This window comes from Siphateles boraxobius, unplaced genomic scaffold, assembly GCF_051911475.1.
Source record: "Siphateles boraxobius isolate OS27281-9 unplaced genomic scaffold, OSU_SipBor_1 5, whole genome shotgun sequence".
Classification (NCBI taxonomy): domain Eukaryota; kingdom Metazoa; phylum Chordata; class Actinopteri; order Cypriniformes; family Leuciscidae; genus Siphateles; species Siphateles boraxobius.
Window position 1 is genome coordinate 1,523,681 of NW_027509141.1, and position 16,718 is coordinate 1,540,398.

Genomic DNA, 16,718 nt, shown 5'->3' on the forward strand with positions numbered 1-16,718 from the left:
AAGGAGTAAAATAACTGGCAATGGAACGAGTCCGGAGAGCCAAACAGATGTAACTGTGTGGAGTCTCCACTTCTCCCTGGGCCCCAGGCTGACGTGAGGCCTAGTTGGCGGCACAATTGAGCAGGCCGAAAAATGAAGTGGAATGAACCAACCTCAGAAGCTTCTCACTCCAAAGAGGAGGTGGCGGGCGAGTTGCGACATGCGAGGGATGCCTAGCGCAGTGGTTGCAGTGTTTGTCTCACAGCAAGGTGTACTGCCAGCAACTCAAGGCAGTTGATGGCGGGTGAGTGACCCAGGCGGGCACTCCTGGACCACTAAAGTGGACATCGCCAAACCGACCGACAGCGCCACAACGCTTATGCCCCGGAGGGCGAGGTCGGTTGCAGTGCAGAGCTCTCTTATGTGTGCACAGTCTGGGTTACCCTCGTGCATTTCCATGAGTGCCTTGGCCTGGTAGACCTGTAGCAACGCCATGGCATGCAAAGAGGAAGCGGCTTGCCCACAGGCTTTGTAAGCTCTGCCCGTAAGAACGACGATAACTCACAGCCCTTAGAGGGGAGACGAGGATCCCCCATCCAAGAGGCAGCGGCCGCTGGACACATGTGTGTCGTGACAGACCGCTCCCCTGGAGGGATAGCCTCTTAACCCTTCACCGCCCCTCCGTCAAGGGTAATGAGGGGGGAGGAGCTACTCAGGCAGTTTCTGGCAGAGAAAGGGGCCGTCCACGACCTGGTAAGCTCTCCATGCACTTCGGGAAAGAAAGGCACTGAGGCGGCGGGCTTAGAACCAGCACGGCCCACCCCGAGAAACCAATCATCCAACCGAGACTGTTTGGGACACGGTGGAGGATTCCACTCGAGCCCGACAGCCTCGGCGGCCCGTTTCAGCATAGCTGACATCTCTGGATCTGGCTTGGGCAACATTACACTCCCAGAGGGAGATAATGCAGCCGAGTCATCATCTCCAGAGGCCAGCTCACACTGCGATGCTGCAATCGGCATCCAGTCCTCTGGAGGGGCCCCGAAGGAAACGGCTGGTCGGTCCATTACAGAGGGACCAGCGTGCTCAACGGGGAGCTCCACTGGCTGCGGTGTGATAGAGGAGTGAGGGGCCCACAGGGAGTGGTTACCGGGCGGGGAAGCCATCACTAAAATCATCCGATTATCCATCCCACCCGGCTGGGGCATGGTAATGGGGACTCCACCTTCGTGGACGATGGCGAGTCTTGATCTCAACACTGCAATAGTCATGTTGCCGCAATGGGAACATGAAATATCCACAAAATCTGCTTTAGCCCAAACACGTGATACAACTATTGTGACCATCCGAGGGGGACAGGGAATGACCGCATCCAGGAACGCACGGGTGGAATGACATCTTGAAAAAGACGCAAACGCACACATGTTGCTCTTTCAAGAAATGGGACCTTTCACCAGTGCCGGAGCATACAGGGGAATGACCGCGGCAACACTGACAGGAGATGGTGCAGCCTGTAGAAGCACTCACTTCTTATTTATTTATTTTATACAAACTTTTATGTTAGATGCGATAAAGGAAAACATTTAAAAATTACCTTACAGTGTCTAAATAACTGTGACGATGGTGAGACTAGAGACTGTGGAGAGCTGGATCCAAGTACAGATGATTTATTCGAGGGGGGGGGGGGGGGGGGATACAAACAAACCACAGAAAATTAAGAACATAATACAAAAAACTAAGGAACTCGAAACACCAAGAAAAAACTAAGCATGCCAGCGATGGACAAAACCTAACCAAAATACTGAAAGTGCATGTGTTTTAATGCACACAGATGCAAACCCTCGGGAGCTGGCCATGGGAACAGGAAACGGAAAACAAGTACAAATTAAAGTCCAAAGCCAGAAACACAAAGACATGGAATAAATTACAATAATGAAAATACAACACTGACTACATTTAAACACAGGTTTACTTGCAGCATTATCATTTTAACGCACAATGTTTTGATAAAACCAGGTCACCACTTGATATCAAATGTTAAATCTGGGTCCTGAAGCAGAAGCCGTTGAGAAGAGTCACTGAGAATCTGCCATCTGATGTGATCAGAATATGTTATAGCTGGCAGAGGGAGAATTACAGGTTTTCTTCCCCTTTATAACCCTCACATCCAGGAACGAGGAATGTATTTATGAGGCTTTGGGGCATGGAGGGGCATTATTTTTATCTGTGAAGGGGTGTGTGGGTGGAGATTGCATGTCAGTCCATGTGCATTCTGAACTTTCCACCCTTACCTCCCTCTAATAAAGTGCCCTATTTAGTGCGTCTGCGCTTCAGGCAGATATTCATACCGCCTCATTTCAGCGGGCGTCACTGATGATTTCTAGTGAGAACCCTCAAGCTGCTCTTAAAGTGTTATACAGCTGGCAGATTCCTGAAGGTTGTCATGTGAAAAGGCACCAAGGCATCATTTGCCACTGGGCTTTTTATGGGAGGGTGATAGAGGGGATGTGATAGCTCTCATCTGTAATGCCACGCTATCTGCACAAGGCTTGGGCTGTTGGAACAAGGGCGAGTGGCTCTGCGGGACAGGAACGAGCTCTTAGAGAGGGGAAGAATGCTCTCAGAATATGTTGATATAGCAGTCCAGGAATTGGCCTTTAAAGTTTAATTGCTCTGGAAGCAGAGCGTCTTCGTGTTTGATACACATGAATCTGCACTCATCAGCAGGAAATGTCTCTTAGCAAGTCATCAGTATTCTGAAGGACACAGAACTTACAACAACAAAGATTTTTTATTGAGAGTGCTCTAGTGCTCTGACACAAGAGCTGTGCAGATAACAGGACCAAGAGCATGTAGTCTCAAAAACACACTGGACTGTTAACAACTCCCTTTTTGTAATCCATTTGTAAACATGTTGCCTGACTGCTAAGATAGTCTGAATCAGACCTGTGGTGTGTAATTGTTTTATTCAAATACTGTATAAAAGCAGAATGAACCCATTTATCCTCAGCAAAGCTGCATTTATTTAAAATAAATTTAAAATTATTTATGTGATGAATTTTCAGCATCATTACTCCAGTATTCAGTGTCACATGATCCTTCAGAAATCATTCTAATATGATGATTTGCTTGATATATATATATATAAATAAATAAATGATAAAAAAGTATGTAAAAATGTTATATATATATATATATACACAGCCACACACACACAGACACACACACACACACACACACACACACAGTTCTTCTAAAAAGAACATGCCCAGACATGTTATTATAATGAATATAGCCACTGTGGTGTAAGGGTAATGGTATCCCAGAATGTCTTGACTCAAATATTTTGACTCAATGAACATATTACCCTATTGATCAAACTTTGATTTCGACCCAAAGGTGTCAACATAACGGAAAATTTGCTTGGGTGAATTTTACCACCAACAATCAAAGGAAAACTAAATCACTTTTCTTGTTGATTTAGGAGTGTTTGGACCAGCCAATCAGCCATAAAAATGCCAATCTGGGGATGAGGAATAACCCTCATAAATATACCCATATATCTAACTATAAATCCATCTGATCCTTTTTCTCATTCAAAGCCACTGACCTGTCAACCCCCATAAAACATATTTGACAACAACTCACCAGTCAGTGTGAGTGACATATGGGCATAAATTATGGAAACAACGTAGGGTCATAAATCTCCAATCTGACATAAGGTGTAATATATTCTACTGACCAATCAGTTGACAGACAGTATACTAAAGACAAGGTTCCCCACACTTCCAAAGGCCGTAGAAATAAGAGGATCCAGCCTCAAACTAACTGAGGATACAGAAACACTAGTACTGGAAGGTCTAGCTTTGTTCCCTGTTCCCTCTGTTTGGCGAGTTTTCTGTTAATGTTTAAGTTAATAGTTTCATGTCAAGCCAAGCAAGTCTTTGTTTATTTTGAGTTTGTTCGTGTTTGTATTGAAATAAAACACTGTACGTGGGTTCTTCAAACTTGCCATCAGTGGAATCACACACTGAGCTCTATTTCTCTTGAGTCCACTTACTGAAGAATCCCAGTAGAGTTTCTGTTCTTTGGCTCATTTGTGTGTTTGCACCGAAGCTCAGATAATATGTCTCTTGCTCAGTTCTGGAAGCCAGTCGACACAATGTTTAATGACAGTGTTCATATGCAAGGAAAATTACAAATTACCATCTTAAAATAACACTATGAAGTGTTATTAACTCAGGAAAAGTACTAGTAGCTTCACAGAGGGAGACTAGCAGGGGAAGTGAAAATTGATTTCCAGGGAGCTCTGTGAGCGCAGAGCTGTGAATGAGACAATTCAGACATTTTCATTTGAACAGTGTCAATCTTTAAAACAGCAGAGAGACTGACCGCTGCTGTCAAGCTGAGCAGTTTAGTGAGTTATTTTAAATGGATGGGAAACTTGTCAGAGTTAGGTAGACAAATGAAGAGGAAAGGGATCTATTGCAGTACTTCTTTTAATAAACACTAAACAATGAAGATAATCCAGACAGGAGTGCTCTGGAGAACATGCACGTAACAGAGGTGCAATGCAAGACAAAGAACTGAATCAACTGAGGGCTACAAGAGACTGGTGCGACTAATCAATAAACTCATTGGTAACCATAGAAACAAACAATCACTGGGAATACAGGCAAACAGGACCAGCACAAAACCAAACTAAAGCCCAATTTCAGGTTGATGTGCGTGTTTAAATGTCACAATCTTCAAATCGGAATAATATTTTGACATGTGCACACTGCACGAATATAAGCGAGTTTCCCGCTGTTTGCGCATAATAACTATTCTCTTACATTGGTTCTTTATTTGTTTTAAACAGCAGACTTAATATTTATCCATTTCTGGTCATAATTTGGAGACAGTGAGCATATGAACCGGTGTACTGTGCTGATTATATTTATAACGCTGTAAAAATGCCCAAAACCGATCGTCTGTGGATGATAGTCTGAAACAACCACTGGTGGGACGTTGTCCTGCTCCACTTCATAGACGCTGAGGAGTGAAAGGAGAATTTTAGAAAGACGGAAAACTCATTTATATGACACTTTATTCAACAGGAAGAACAGCGCGTTCAGCGCGTTATACGTCATTGTGCTATTTCTACATCATTGCACATGCGCAGTCCTTTCAGTTTCAGTTTTCAATCCGATCAAGTGATAACATGTTTACTCGATCGACTTAGAAAAGTAAAATAAACCAGCCCTTTCAATCCGATCGATTAAGGCGTTTACATGAAGGCTTTTCAGTCCGATTGAGCCGTCAATCCGATTACTAATGGATTATTGGGTTGCATGTAAACGTCATATGGTGAGTCTGTACGTTGCATTAAACGCCTCTCAAAATAAATCGTGGGGTAACCTGGAGTGAAGTGAAATGCCTAATTGAAATTTTTCATATTTCAGAACTGTCGAAAACACAAAATACAGACAAAGCCTTGATATGAGTAGAATCCTGGAACATAAACAGGTCTGACCAATGAGAGGACAGTTTACTCGCACATGACCTGTATTAACAAATTCGGTCAGTGGTCCGTTTAGAAATGTTGCCTTGTGAAAGTGAACTGAACCAAGAAGAAATTGTAACAATTTTGATACCTGTGAAAATACTTCTTTTCATAATGCTTCAAAATTATTGTACAATAATCAGTAACTTCTACATTAAAGTAAAAAAAAAAATATATATATATATATAATTTATTTTTATATCTTTCATTTGTTTCATTCTAACTGCTTTCTGCTATTAATAATAATAGTCACTTATAGCCTTTTTTGTGCCATTAATCAATAATTCTTCAGTAAACTTATGCAGGTATAATTGTCCTGTAATATTTTGGGTTCTCACTGATGACCGGTTCTCTCAGCGATCATCGTTTCACATCATTTCAAGCTTATTTTGACTCGGAAGTGATTCAGAGTGGTGATTTACATTACCAAGTTTGGGATTAGTAAAGATTTGTATTTTTTTGTAAGAAATTGATACTTTTAATATTTAGCAAGGATGCATTAAATTTATTGGATTTGTATTGTTGTGTCGCATTCAGTGTAGACAGCATCACTCATTATAATGGGTTCTGTTAGCTTTAGTCGTGCGCTGCTCGTGTCTGGTGTAGATGTGGTGTAAGAAGGAGAGAGTAGCTTTTAAATGATCGATTTCCTCCATTCGGGATGATTTATGGAAATTTTGCAATGATGACAGGCAGGCATTATTAAAAAAAGACACTGCCACAAATTAGGTCATTTTCTTGTTTTATTTTTTAACTGTTTTGAACTCATTATTTTCTCATCCAAATTTGTCAAGGAAGCATTTCCTCTTTTTCCCCCTCAGAGAAAACGCTCCTGCAAACAACAGCCTTTAGATATTAAGTCAGTGTTTGTACAACTAATTGTCTTTATATAATGTCTATGTAAAACTTTCAAACCTTCAGAACAAACCTTCAGAACATGACATGATCAAAAAATATGTTTCAGACGGACTCGTTCTAGTTGAAATCGACACATCTTCTGCACTGTATGTGCTACACCTTTGATCTCAAGGGCCATCTCCAAAAATTGCAAGCATGCGTTGATGCACATCCAAAATTATCACAGCATGAAACTGTTGACCTGGAGGCATGATCATATTCATAATATCTCCCCAATAAAAGTGCTCCCCTTCACTGAATAGAGCTCAAATCCCAAAGCTTCATCCATATCTGTGTGTTCACTTCCACAAGATCACTGACCCTGCTGTAATGAGCCTCCCTTTCTCCCAGAAGAATTAGATGAAAGTGTTCTGGATCTATTCTCTCTGCATTGTAATCATTAGAATGCACGATTCAGTGCAGATTTTGTGTTATTGCTGTCATGTCAGCCCAGCTCATAGACCATTTTGTTCCTGGGCAAAATATACAGTATAAATATTTCAAATATATATTCAAAATATGTTGTAAATAGCGCGACTTAGGGTAAAATATTGATATTTTATATTTTTCAAAAATATGTATGTGTGTGTGTGGTGTGTGTGTATATATATTCATATATACAGTATATACACACAAACATATACCAATATATGTTTAGGTCATTTTAAAATGTATAGGTGTAACGGTAGCTGAGAGACGAGGCAGAAAGAAAATTCACTCGCATGCACACTTTAATAAAAAGATTAATAAAAAGATAATAAAAAGGGAACATCCAGGAAGTCATGATCCAAGACAAGAACAAGATCCACCACAAACAATGACTAGCAATGAGCAACTGAAAAGCACAGACTTAAATACACAGAAATCAATGATAATTAAAGACAGGTGTAACTAATGATGGTAACTATAACAACTTGTCACAGTTACCAGCTGGTCTGCCCAGGTTGACCACCAGAGGGCACTTCTCTGACCTTTGTCACTCAGCCATGAACTTCAGTTCCCATAATCCTTTGCCCAGACTAATTATTGCATTCACCTGTGTGTCATTGCATTGTTTGTCTCACCCTATTTATACCATGTACTCTCTGGCATTTCTGATCAATGTTTTTGTCACGAATAACTCTGAGACTAGGTGAGATCCAAGCACAGCTTTATTGGAAAATCCAGAATCGTAGTCATGCCAGGCAAAGGGTCAAAAACACTTACAAACAATCCACAAAAGACAAGGGAGAGTGCTCAGGAATGCCGTGTGACAATTACAAAACATTGATCAGAAATGCCAGAGAGTACATGGTATAAATAGGGTGAGACAAACAATGCAATGACACACAGGTGAATGCAATAATTAGTCCGGGCAAAGGATTATGGGAACTGAAGTTCATGGCTGAGTGACAAAGGTCAGAGGAGTGCCCTCTGGTGGTCAACCTGGGCACACCACCTGGTAACTGTGACACAACTAATACGACAACGAGGAACAGAAACGACCAAACAGGAAGGAAACAATGGCAACAGAGAATGCACTTAAAAACAACATATACGTCCGTGCAAAACAAAAGGCACAGTACCAGGATTGTGATAATATGCTATATATAAACATAGTTTTACCAGACAGCACTGAAATATTTTTCTTTTTTTTCTTTTTAGGACAGTGCAACCATGCAGTTCTGTGCCAACAAATTGGACAAGAAAGACTTTTTTGGGAAATCCGATCCCTTCATGGTCTTCTACAGAAGCAATGAAGACGGCACGTAAGTATCCTACATCGATTTGTAACTGTGAAAAGTATATTTCCCATGATTCTCAGCGCGAAACATGTTGCTGCTCTGTGGGAAATTCATGGACTGGAAATGAATCTATGTGTGCGTACAGAGGAACAGGAAAAGTCCTTCTATGTAACCCAGAGTTCCCATCAAAGCCTCTTTACTTAAGTGACTGGCGTATCATGTTTTCAAGAGCCATGATCCTGTAGTTTGCTCATTTTGTCTTTCAGGTCAAAAATACTCAACGGAGCAACTAAAAAAGCTCAGCAGAGTCAGACAGTGTTTAAACAGGTTTAGGGTGTTTTAATGATGCTGATGAAGGGGCTAACAATCAAATTTGAAGTAATATCTGTTTATAAAATGGAAGGATGATACTTTTTGGAGTTTGATAATTAGGCTAAAATGATCTTTGGAGAGCATTTTTATTATTTAAATGAAAAATAAAGAGAAATCTGTGATTTGCAAAGTCTAAAAAAACAATGTGATGTCTATAGACTTACTAACACTTTGCAAACCATATGGTTTGTCAGCTTTGATCCCCATGAGATAAACAGCAGGTGGCGGATGACAGTCGTATTCGAGTTTCCTCAGAAGGTTTGCAGTGCCTCGATGTCTTTGTGTTTTTGTTCATTCTCTCAACATGAAGGTTTACAATCTGCCACAAGACAGAGGTGGTGAAGAACACGCTCAACCCCGTGTGGCAGCCGTTCACCATTCCAGTCAGAGCTCTCTGCAATGGAGACTTTGACAGGTAAGTAGTTATTTGAATGTCTACATTGCATGAACATGATATATAATACACCATTTCCAACACAACCAACAATTTTGCCATTGATAAAGTTTTTTTTAAAGGTAAGTATAGTTGGTACAGTGTAGTATAAGTATAGCAGTGTCAGTGAATAGCTTGAGATGAAATATGAGACCGTGTGTATTGGAAAAACGTGCCTCTCCCTACATTTGTGCAAAACTCCTAAAACCTACAGTATACTGCACAATTCACTGATGCAGTTAAACACTAACACACTGTAACTTGTATTTCTTTTCACATAAATTATAATGACTGGTTACAATTATAATTAGGATTACTTATCGATTTAATAAACACTTATTTCCATGCTATTCTTGGCACAATACAATGTTAAGATCACAAAACACTTTTACTATAGTAAGTGCATGATTTGTAAACAAACTCATTTTAACATTTGCAGCACATAACCTGCTCTATATGTGTGGCTTTTCTGATGTAGTAAACTAGCTTGTTAGCTCACCTGGTACAGTGATGCACTTGGATTTAATTGCTACAATAGTAATTTCTTGCTATAAATGATATCAAAAGTGGAAACGTTGGTCAGAAACAAACTGTGGACCACCGACCGCAACTTTCAGATGGCAAGTCTATTCTTTAGCTCAACTGACATTATAGAATGGAAAGCACGGGATTGTGGCATATCAAAGGCAGCGAAGGATACATCTTGCTAACAATTTATTTTAAGGTGACGTTACACTTTACTACATGTACTTACTATAGTAATAACAGTTCATTATGCATAGTTACAAGTAACCGACCCTAAACCAAACCCTAACTCTATAGTAAGTACATGTAGTTGATTAATACTAATTAGTACTTAAATGAGCAAGTACAATGTAACTACGTCACCTTAAAATAAAGTGTAACCTACATCTACTGTATGTTGCCTTCAATAATCGATCGGATGAAGGTTTCTCAGGGGACAGGAAGTGAAGCGAACATTGGATTCGGAAGTGACTTAATGCCTTCCTACTTTGGAATGCGTACTCTGAAGGCAGCATTTTTAAGATTTTGGACACAGACTATATAAATATAAACTAGACGAATGTGTTTGACCGTTGCTCTTGCGTCTTTTGCAGCGTCTTGCACATGACCCGCCATTCTATAAACGCAACGTTCAAGTTCAAATCAGTTCGACTTTCAAAAAAAATAATCTTGAGACCTTGTGTTTTCCCCATTCCACTGCCCGTGTTCAGTGTGAACTGGCACTTAGAGAGAATTAGTAAGGGCTGCTGGTGGTGCTTGAGACATTCATTTCGTGTTTTTGTGTAAAAGACTAACAACTATTATTTTTTTATGACATGAAAAAATGTATTTAGCCTAACTTACAACAGTGACAGATGACTTGATCACGTCTTCCCTCAGGTAGATTGCATATTTTTTTGTCTTAGCTGGATATTGGTGCTCATAAATAATAATCAAGTTGTCTGTATTCGCCCAAACTGCAGTGGACATTGAATGGGAATTGCCTGTATTACATGTCCCGCTCACTATAATCGGTAGCGACCTGTCGGTCTTTATAGGACAGGTCTAATAGCCTTCCTCGAAGGGCTATGTTTGCAAATCAATGATTGTCAAATAAAAAAAAAAAATTTTATATTCTCAATGAAGAGTTTGATATGGTCTCTCATGTTCTGGTAGGCATAGGCCTACACAAAATACAGGATAAACTGCATTATGTATGGGTTTAAACCAAGCGTGCCGCACAAGCCCTGAAAAGTGAAGCCAAAGCGTCTCGATCGCCCCCCGGTGACCGGTCCTAGTATAGCTCATAAACCCCGCCTCCCCATGTTATTCAACAGGACGTGAGACCTAAACAATTAAATTACACTTCACATATATTTTTTCCAAAGATAGTTTCTGTCATTTACTGTATGTTTTATCACGCTGATGTAATTTCAAGTGTTTGTTTTTAAAATAAGTTCGTTTTTAGTTAGTTATTTGATGCTATAAACGTTGCTGTGAAATCATGATTGACAGGTTCTCTGAGCGAAGCACCAACGGACTTCGGGATCTTCGGAGAACTGAGGAGATTGTATTTACTTTATTTTAACAAGCCTCTTGTCGTACTGCAATCAAGAGACATCAAAATTGGAGCAGAATGGAGGAACGGAGCAGACATAGGCCACTTAAAAAAGAAGTGCAGTGTGCATTTGCGAGTGAGGGCGGGACTTTACTTCCTGCTCACTACTGTGCAGGTCTGGTCCCGAGATCGCAACTGCGCAGACTCAAGTCCCAAGATGTCAGCGCCATATCAGGACACTGGCGGCTTCACTTCTCACCAATGGAAGAGAGCGAAGGGGCGTCGCCCATCTTTTTTGGTTTAAACCGTCTATGGTTTAAACCAGTGTTTCTCAACCCAGCTCCTGAAGGACCCCAACACTGCACGTTTTCTTTGTCTCCCTAATCAAACACACCTGATTCAGCTCATTATCACATATATCCCCATGTGATAATGAGCTGATGAGTTGAATCAGGTGTGTTTGATTAGGGAGACAAAGAAAACGTGCAGTGTTGGGGTCCTTCAGGAGCAGGGTTGAGAAACACTGGTTTAAATGGTACACTACTTTGATGTCTTAAATACGGGATGATTCCGTATTATACGGAATGGTTGGCAACCCTAAGCGAGGGTCACCACCCTGTCACGACCAATCAGCTTGGGGAACCAAAACCGCACGTCTCAAAATTACGTTCTTGCCGGTTTGTGCTGTAGCTGCTCTCCAGGGTTAATCTTTCGTGACAGGCACCATGCTTCAATACGCCGCTGAAATGTCCCGCATGCCACGCCAAATCAGGAAGTGAGGCATTTCATAGTGCCTGCGTTAAAAAAAAAAACATTTGCCAGTGGCAAGGGTTTATGGCGGGTTTATAACTGTTTGTTCGACCAATAGCAATAGAAACGCGTTTGTAACAGTCAATATTTCTTCAATTCTATTTTCTGCCACTAGAGGTGCAAAAACACTTCATCTATGAATGTGAAGAAAGATGAGCTGCAACTAATTGTTCACTCCAAAATAAAAAAATATGTATAATTGTGTGCTGCAGGGATGACATTTTTATACAAAACCTTTAAACAAGTTGCATTTTAGTAGTTCCAGTTCCATTGTCCCAAAGTGAATATGTTTTGGGTTATAAGCCTAAAATAAGGTCTGGTGAACACAAGCTCAAGATATTTTCAAGATTTATTCTAAAACATAAAATACAACACTAATACCTTCTTGTGTTTTTTTAAAGCTTTTACTTGTCTTGTAAAATGCAGTTGCTAACAAGTGTCTAAATGGGACTACAGAGGTTGTCTGGGACATTAAACATCTTCAGCAACAAATGTTGCTAGGGTTGGGTACCGAACTCTGTACTTTTAATGGCACTGACCGAATTACGTACTAGTGATTACCGATTCACATTAAATCAATTAGTGCCAAATTTCGGTACCTGAGAATGCATCTGGGCGCGAGAGTAAGACAATTTAAATACGAATCCTGCATGTTGTGAACGAGTGGCACAGATGCGCGGTTTCGTTAACCACACACACACACACACACACACACACACTGAAGAATGCGTGACGTTCGCGGTGATTTTCAGCCTATGAATGCATTTCCAGAGCCGCTCTAAGATGAAGTTCATCAGCATTTTACAGTTTAATTTAAGAAAAACTATCGTTATATCATTAACACACGGAAACTTAATGGTCTTCACCACAACCAGTCAAAATTAAAGTTCGGTTTAACTTGATAATATATTTCTGTTTTACAGTAGATTTTCAATATCTCAATTTAATAATAATACTAACACCTAATAATAATAAATTACTATCAAAATAAAAAAAATTAAGGAATAATCACACTTTTTCTTCTGTTTCATGTTTTATGTATTCATTTGATTACTAGAAAATTCACAACACAGAATTTGTGGAAAACAAAACATTTCATAGACATTTTTTTAATATTATTACTAAAATGGTTGTTTTTATTAATATTAAAGCATCACAGACAATGGCAGACAGCGATCTAATAGTTGACAGTATGACAGTTCTGGCATAATGTCAACAAAACTTCTACAAATGACTTAGTTTCTTTACCGTTATTGAGTAAAAATGCCTAAATTAGCGAAAAAAGGTCCTGGTTAAAATGTGAAGGGTACCCAACCCTAACTGTACGTTCACACCGCCGCCGGCGAGAGCGGCAAAATTCGCTCTCGCCGCCCTGCCAGCGACGCCGTGGAAAGATTCGTGGACGCTCTGATGCTCTGACGTAGATCGAACGCGTGCTCTTTTTTACAACTGTATTTAAAGGGGCCACAAAGCAAACAAGAATGTCGATCGTTATTTTTGCAGAAATTTGATCGATGGAAAAAACTTAACAATTATAGTGACATGTTTGCTAATGAAATAAACAAATTAAAAGCCATTTGTTTGGTGTGGCTTTTGTGTTTATGGTTAAGTGCTTTTATAATTTGCATTCCCGCTGAAAAACAAGCGTTCTAGCGCGAAAATATTGCCTATAAATACTAGTGTTGCGCACCTTATCAAATTCAAATGATCAACCTCCTCAATTTTGCTTGGGAACTAATGTGGTCGGAACCAAAGTTTACAGTAAATGTTGCTGCCTTCAATTTTTAAGTACAATCAACTTGGAAATTTAACTAAAAAAAATTTAAAAATGCTTAACTTATTTTGATTAGTTAAAGCAATGTAAAAACATATGTTGTCATAACTTATTGATCATATAATTTTTTTAAGTTGCTTTCACTCTATCATTGTGTTTATAATCATGCTCTTGCAAACTATTATAACTCAAACTTTCAAGGAAAATGGTTTCAAAATAAAGACTGAAAGAGTTGTTGGAAGTTTAGTGATGTTGACGTTGAAGTCATGTGACTGTGGTGTAGTTCGTTTATAATTTATAGCTTTTCTACCAATTGCATTCAGGCTTCAAAATTCATAAAAGTTGTATAAGAATCATAAACTTTTTTTAAAAGTTTTAAAGTTTTTCATGAACACAGACCTTATTTTCTGCAATAATCCAAAATCCAATGGAAGAAATTTTTATCAGGGTGATGCGAACTTCTTGCCTAAAAAAATACATCATCACTGCAGCACTCTATTTACTCACACACAAGAAAATATTTGGAAAAATATTTCAACTGTTTTTTAGTCCGTTCAATAAAAGTCAATGGGGTACAGTGTTGTACGGACCCCTGTGACTCTCAATGAGAGTGAGTTAATGATGACAGATTTTTCATTTTTTGGTGAACTAACCCTTTACCTCAGTGTTACAAATCCTGCAACCTGTTTCATTTGAAATATAAAACTGCTTTCAGCACATCTCTTTCTGTATTCAGCTCATCAAACTGCAGAGTCCTGGCGCTCAGGCACGGAGAAATCTGTGACAGGCCATACACATCATAAAAGAGCGCTAACAGCAGGGAAATAAACCGGGACAGTGAATATATATGGAACGTAAATAACATGATGTTGCAATGCCACCACAGGCGTTTGTCTTTTTTGACCTGAGGCGATCTGTGTGAACGAAGTTCCCAAAGAGAGCAGCGTCAGTATATCACCCATGCATTTATAGGGGGAACAAATTATAGTTCCAGAGCCCATTAAAATAGATGACAGTATGCATCCATTTTATTCCAAGCTTCAAAAGAGTATATATGAAACATCCCCCACACGTCTCCATGGTTTTATTCTGATCTCAATTAATTTGAAACAGTAATGAAATGAATCACAGATGTTCTACTCTAGGCTAAGAATAAACCTCGAAGAGGATACATGCCTCGTTTTATCTATGAAAACCTTAGGCTAAAGTTTTTCGGAAATTCTGGAGGAATCAAATTTTCACTGATGTTCCTCTTTCAAACGACGATTGTCAAACAAAATATATGAATGTTTTACCAAGAGACCGCCACAATTTTCCAATAAACACTGGTGTTGACATTCAGTGTGGCTTTCCAGTCCCACACAGATACGTTTTTCATGCAACGCCTGAAGCGTAGAGAAACTCGGATCAACATTTTGGTTTGAGGTCAGTGTATGGGAATTAAAGACAGCTCTGGATTGTACCTTCAGCCTTAAATATCTTGTTCCCCGCCTCCCGTCCTCGCTGTTTGAGCTCAGAGCACAATCTATTTTCTCCTCTTCCGTTGTGAGGATGATAGACAGCAGCCTAGGGAGCCGTCTTGGCTTCTGCTCTCTCTTACTGTCAGGGAACATGACGCACAGGTGACAGATGCTCAGAGAGCTGCTCGCACTACTTTGAAGATAACGAACGTCAAAGACGCTACCGCCCACAATCCTACGGAGGGAGCGCTTTTTAGATTCTTTACTTCCTCGACTACAGGAGATTTTCTGATATTTTGCGTTCGCTTTGCCTCGCTGGTAAGGTCGGCAAAACTTTTGCCTACAAGTGAAACGACAGTATTGAGGTTTCAACACTTTGTCAATAGCTGTTATAGGGCCCTATGAAATCCGTTTTATTTTTTCTCAAATTCTGTTTTTTTTTTTTTTTCAAATTCCATTTTTTTGGATTTATTTTTAGCCTTTTCGGATTTGCTTGTTTTCTTTTCACTTCTAAGCAGTATTGACCGTTAAATTCAGTTACACAAACTCACAATGCAGCTTTTTTATTTAAACTCTTAATATATACAGCAAAGTACATTCAAAATTCTCCAAAATTAAGCCAAACCTTCAACAAATCTCTGGCCAAAAATAACAGTAACATGAAGGTAACAGTTACAAGGTAGGATTGATGAATATTAAATCAAAGTTTAAATGCAGACATGCTGCAGGGAGACAGAAACATTGAAACTACGATATGTGCCTGACAGAAAGCAAACACAATGACATTAAAACCACCTTTCCTAAAGTAAAAAATTCTTTATTAACTACTTGCATACATCATTTATTCTTTCAAGCAGACATATTAACAAACATATTAAAGCTATTAACAAACAGTGAATGCTTTTCTCTTTTTCTTTTGTTGCTTGACACGGACCGCATTAGGTTTATTACCCACTGTCACTTTAAGACGTCGGATCATGTCCAATGACATGCGGATCCACTGATGCACATAGCCGACATAGTTTACGTGAATACTCTCCAAAACGGACATTTAGACATAATGTTGTGTGTATTTGTCTATTTAGACACGAAAAAGAGCTCACTTCAGTACTCGCGCGCTGTATGGCTGCACGCTTCAGGTCGGGTGTGTGCGCACAGAAAACCGTACCGAATAGAGCTCTTTTTTGCATCATCACTCTTATTCAGATCGCTTGCTCTACTCATTCTCCCAGACGTTTACATTTTTTTAACGTTTTATGAGACCGCTGGTTAGATCAGCACGTTACAGTATACAAATGGATGCATCTACCACAAACGCAGCCCCCGTTAGCTCATCAGACGCCACTCGCTTCAACATTTTTTTCCCTACGCGTGAACGTGAGGTCGTATGGTTACTAGGCAACATGTTTAACAATGCCATTTGGCTACGGTTTAGCTAGAGACCTTTCTACGTTTGTTGTTTTAAACTGAAAAATGAGAAGGAAGTAAAAAAAAAATGTTTATTTAATATGTCAACAAAATATATGCAAATTCCGCGTGTATAAGAGAATAAGACATTTTGAACAATGTTTTTGTCCATATAATGAAAGTCAATGGGGTCTAAAACAACACTAGACCTTGTTGACTTTAAATGTTTGGCTAAACAAACCCAAAATATCTCCT

At 39.6% G+C, this 16,718-nt stretch overlaps 1 protein-coding gene across 2 annotated transcripts in view; it reads left to right on the forward strand.

The window, feature by feature from the left end:
- cpne5b (copine Vb) overlaps positions 1-16,718 on the forward strand; it is a 216,653-nt gene that overhangs the window by 137,095 nt on the left and 62,840 nt on the right. For both annotated transcript variants that reach the window (XM_077204388.1, XM_077204387.1), the window contains 2 exons: positions 8,066-8,169; positions 8,828-8,932. In XM_077204388.1, the coding sequence (XP_077060503.1) occupies positions 8,066-8,169; positions 8,828-8,932 (209 nt within the window). The remainder of the gene's footprint in view (positions 1-8,065; positions 8,170-8,827; positions 8,933-16,718) is intronic.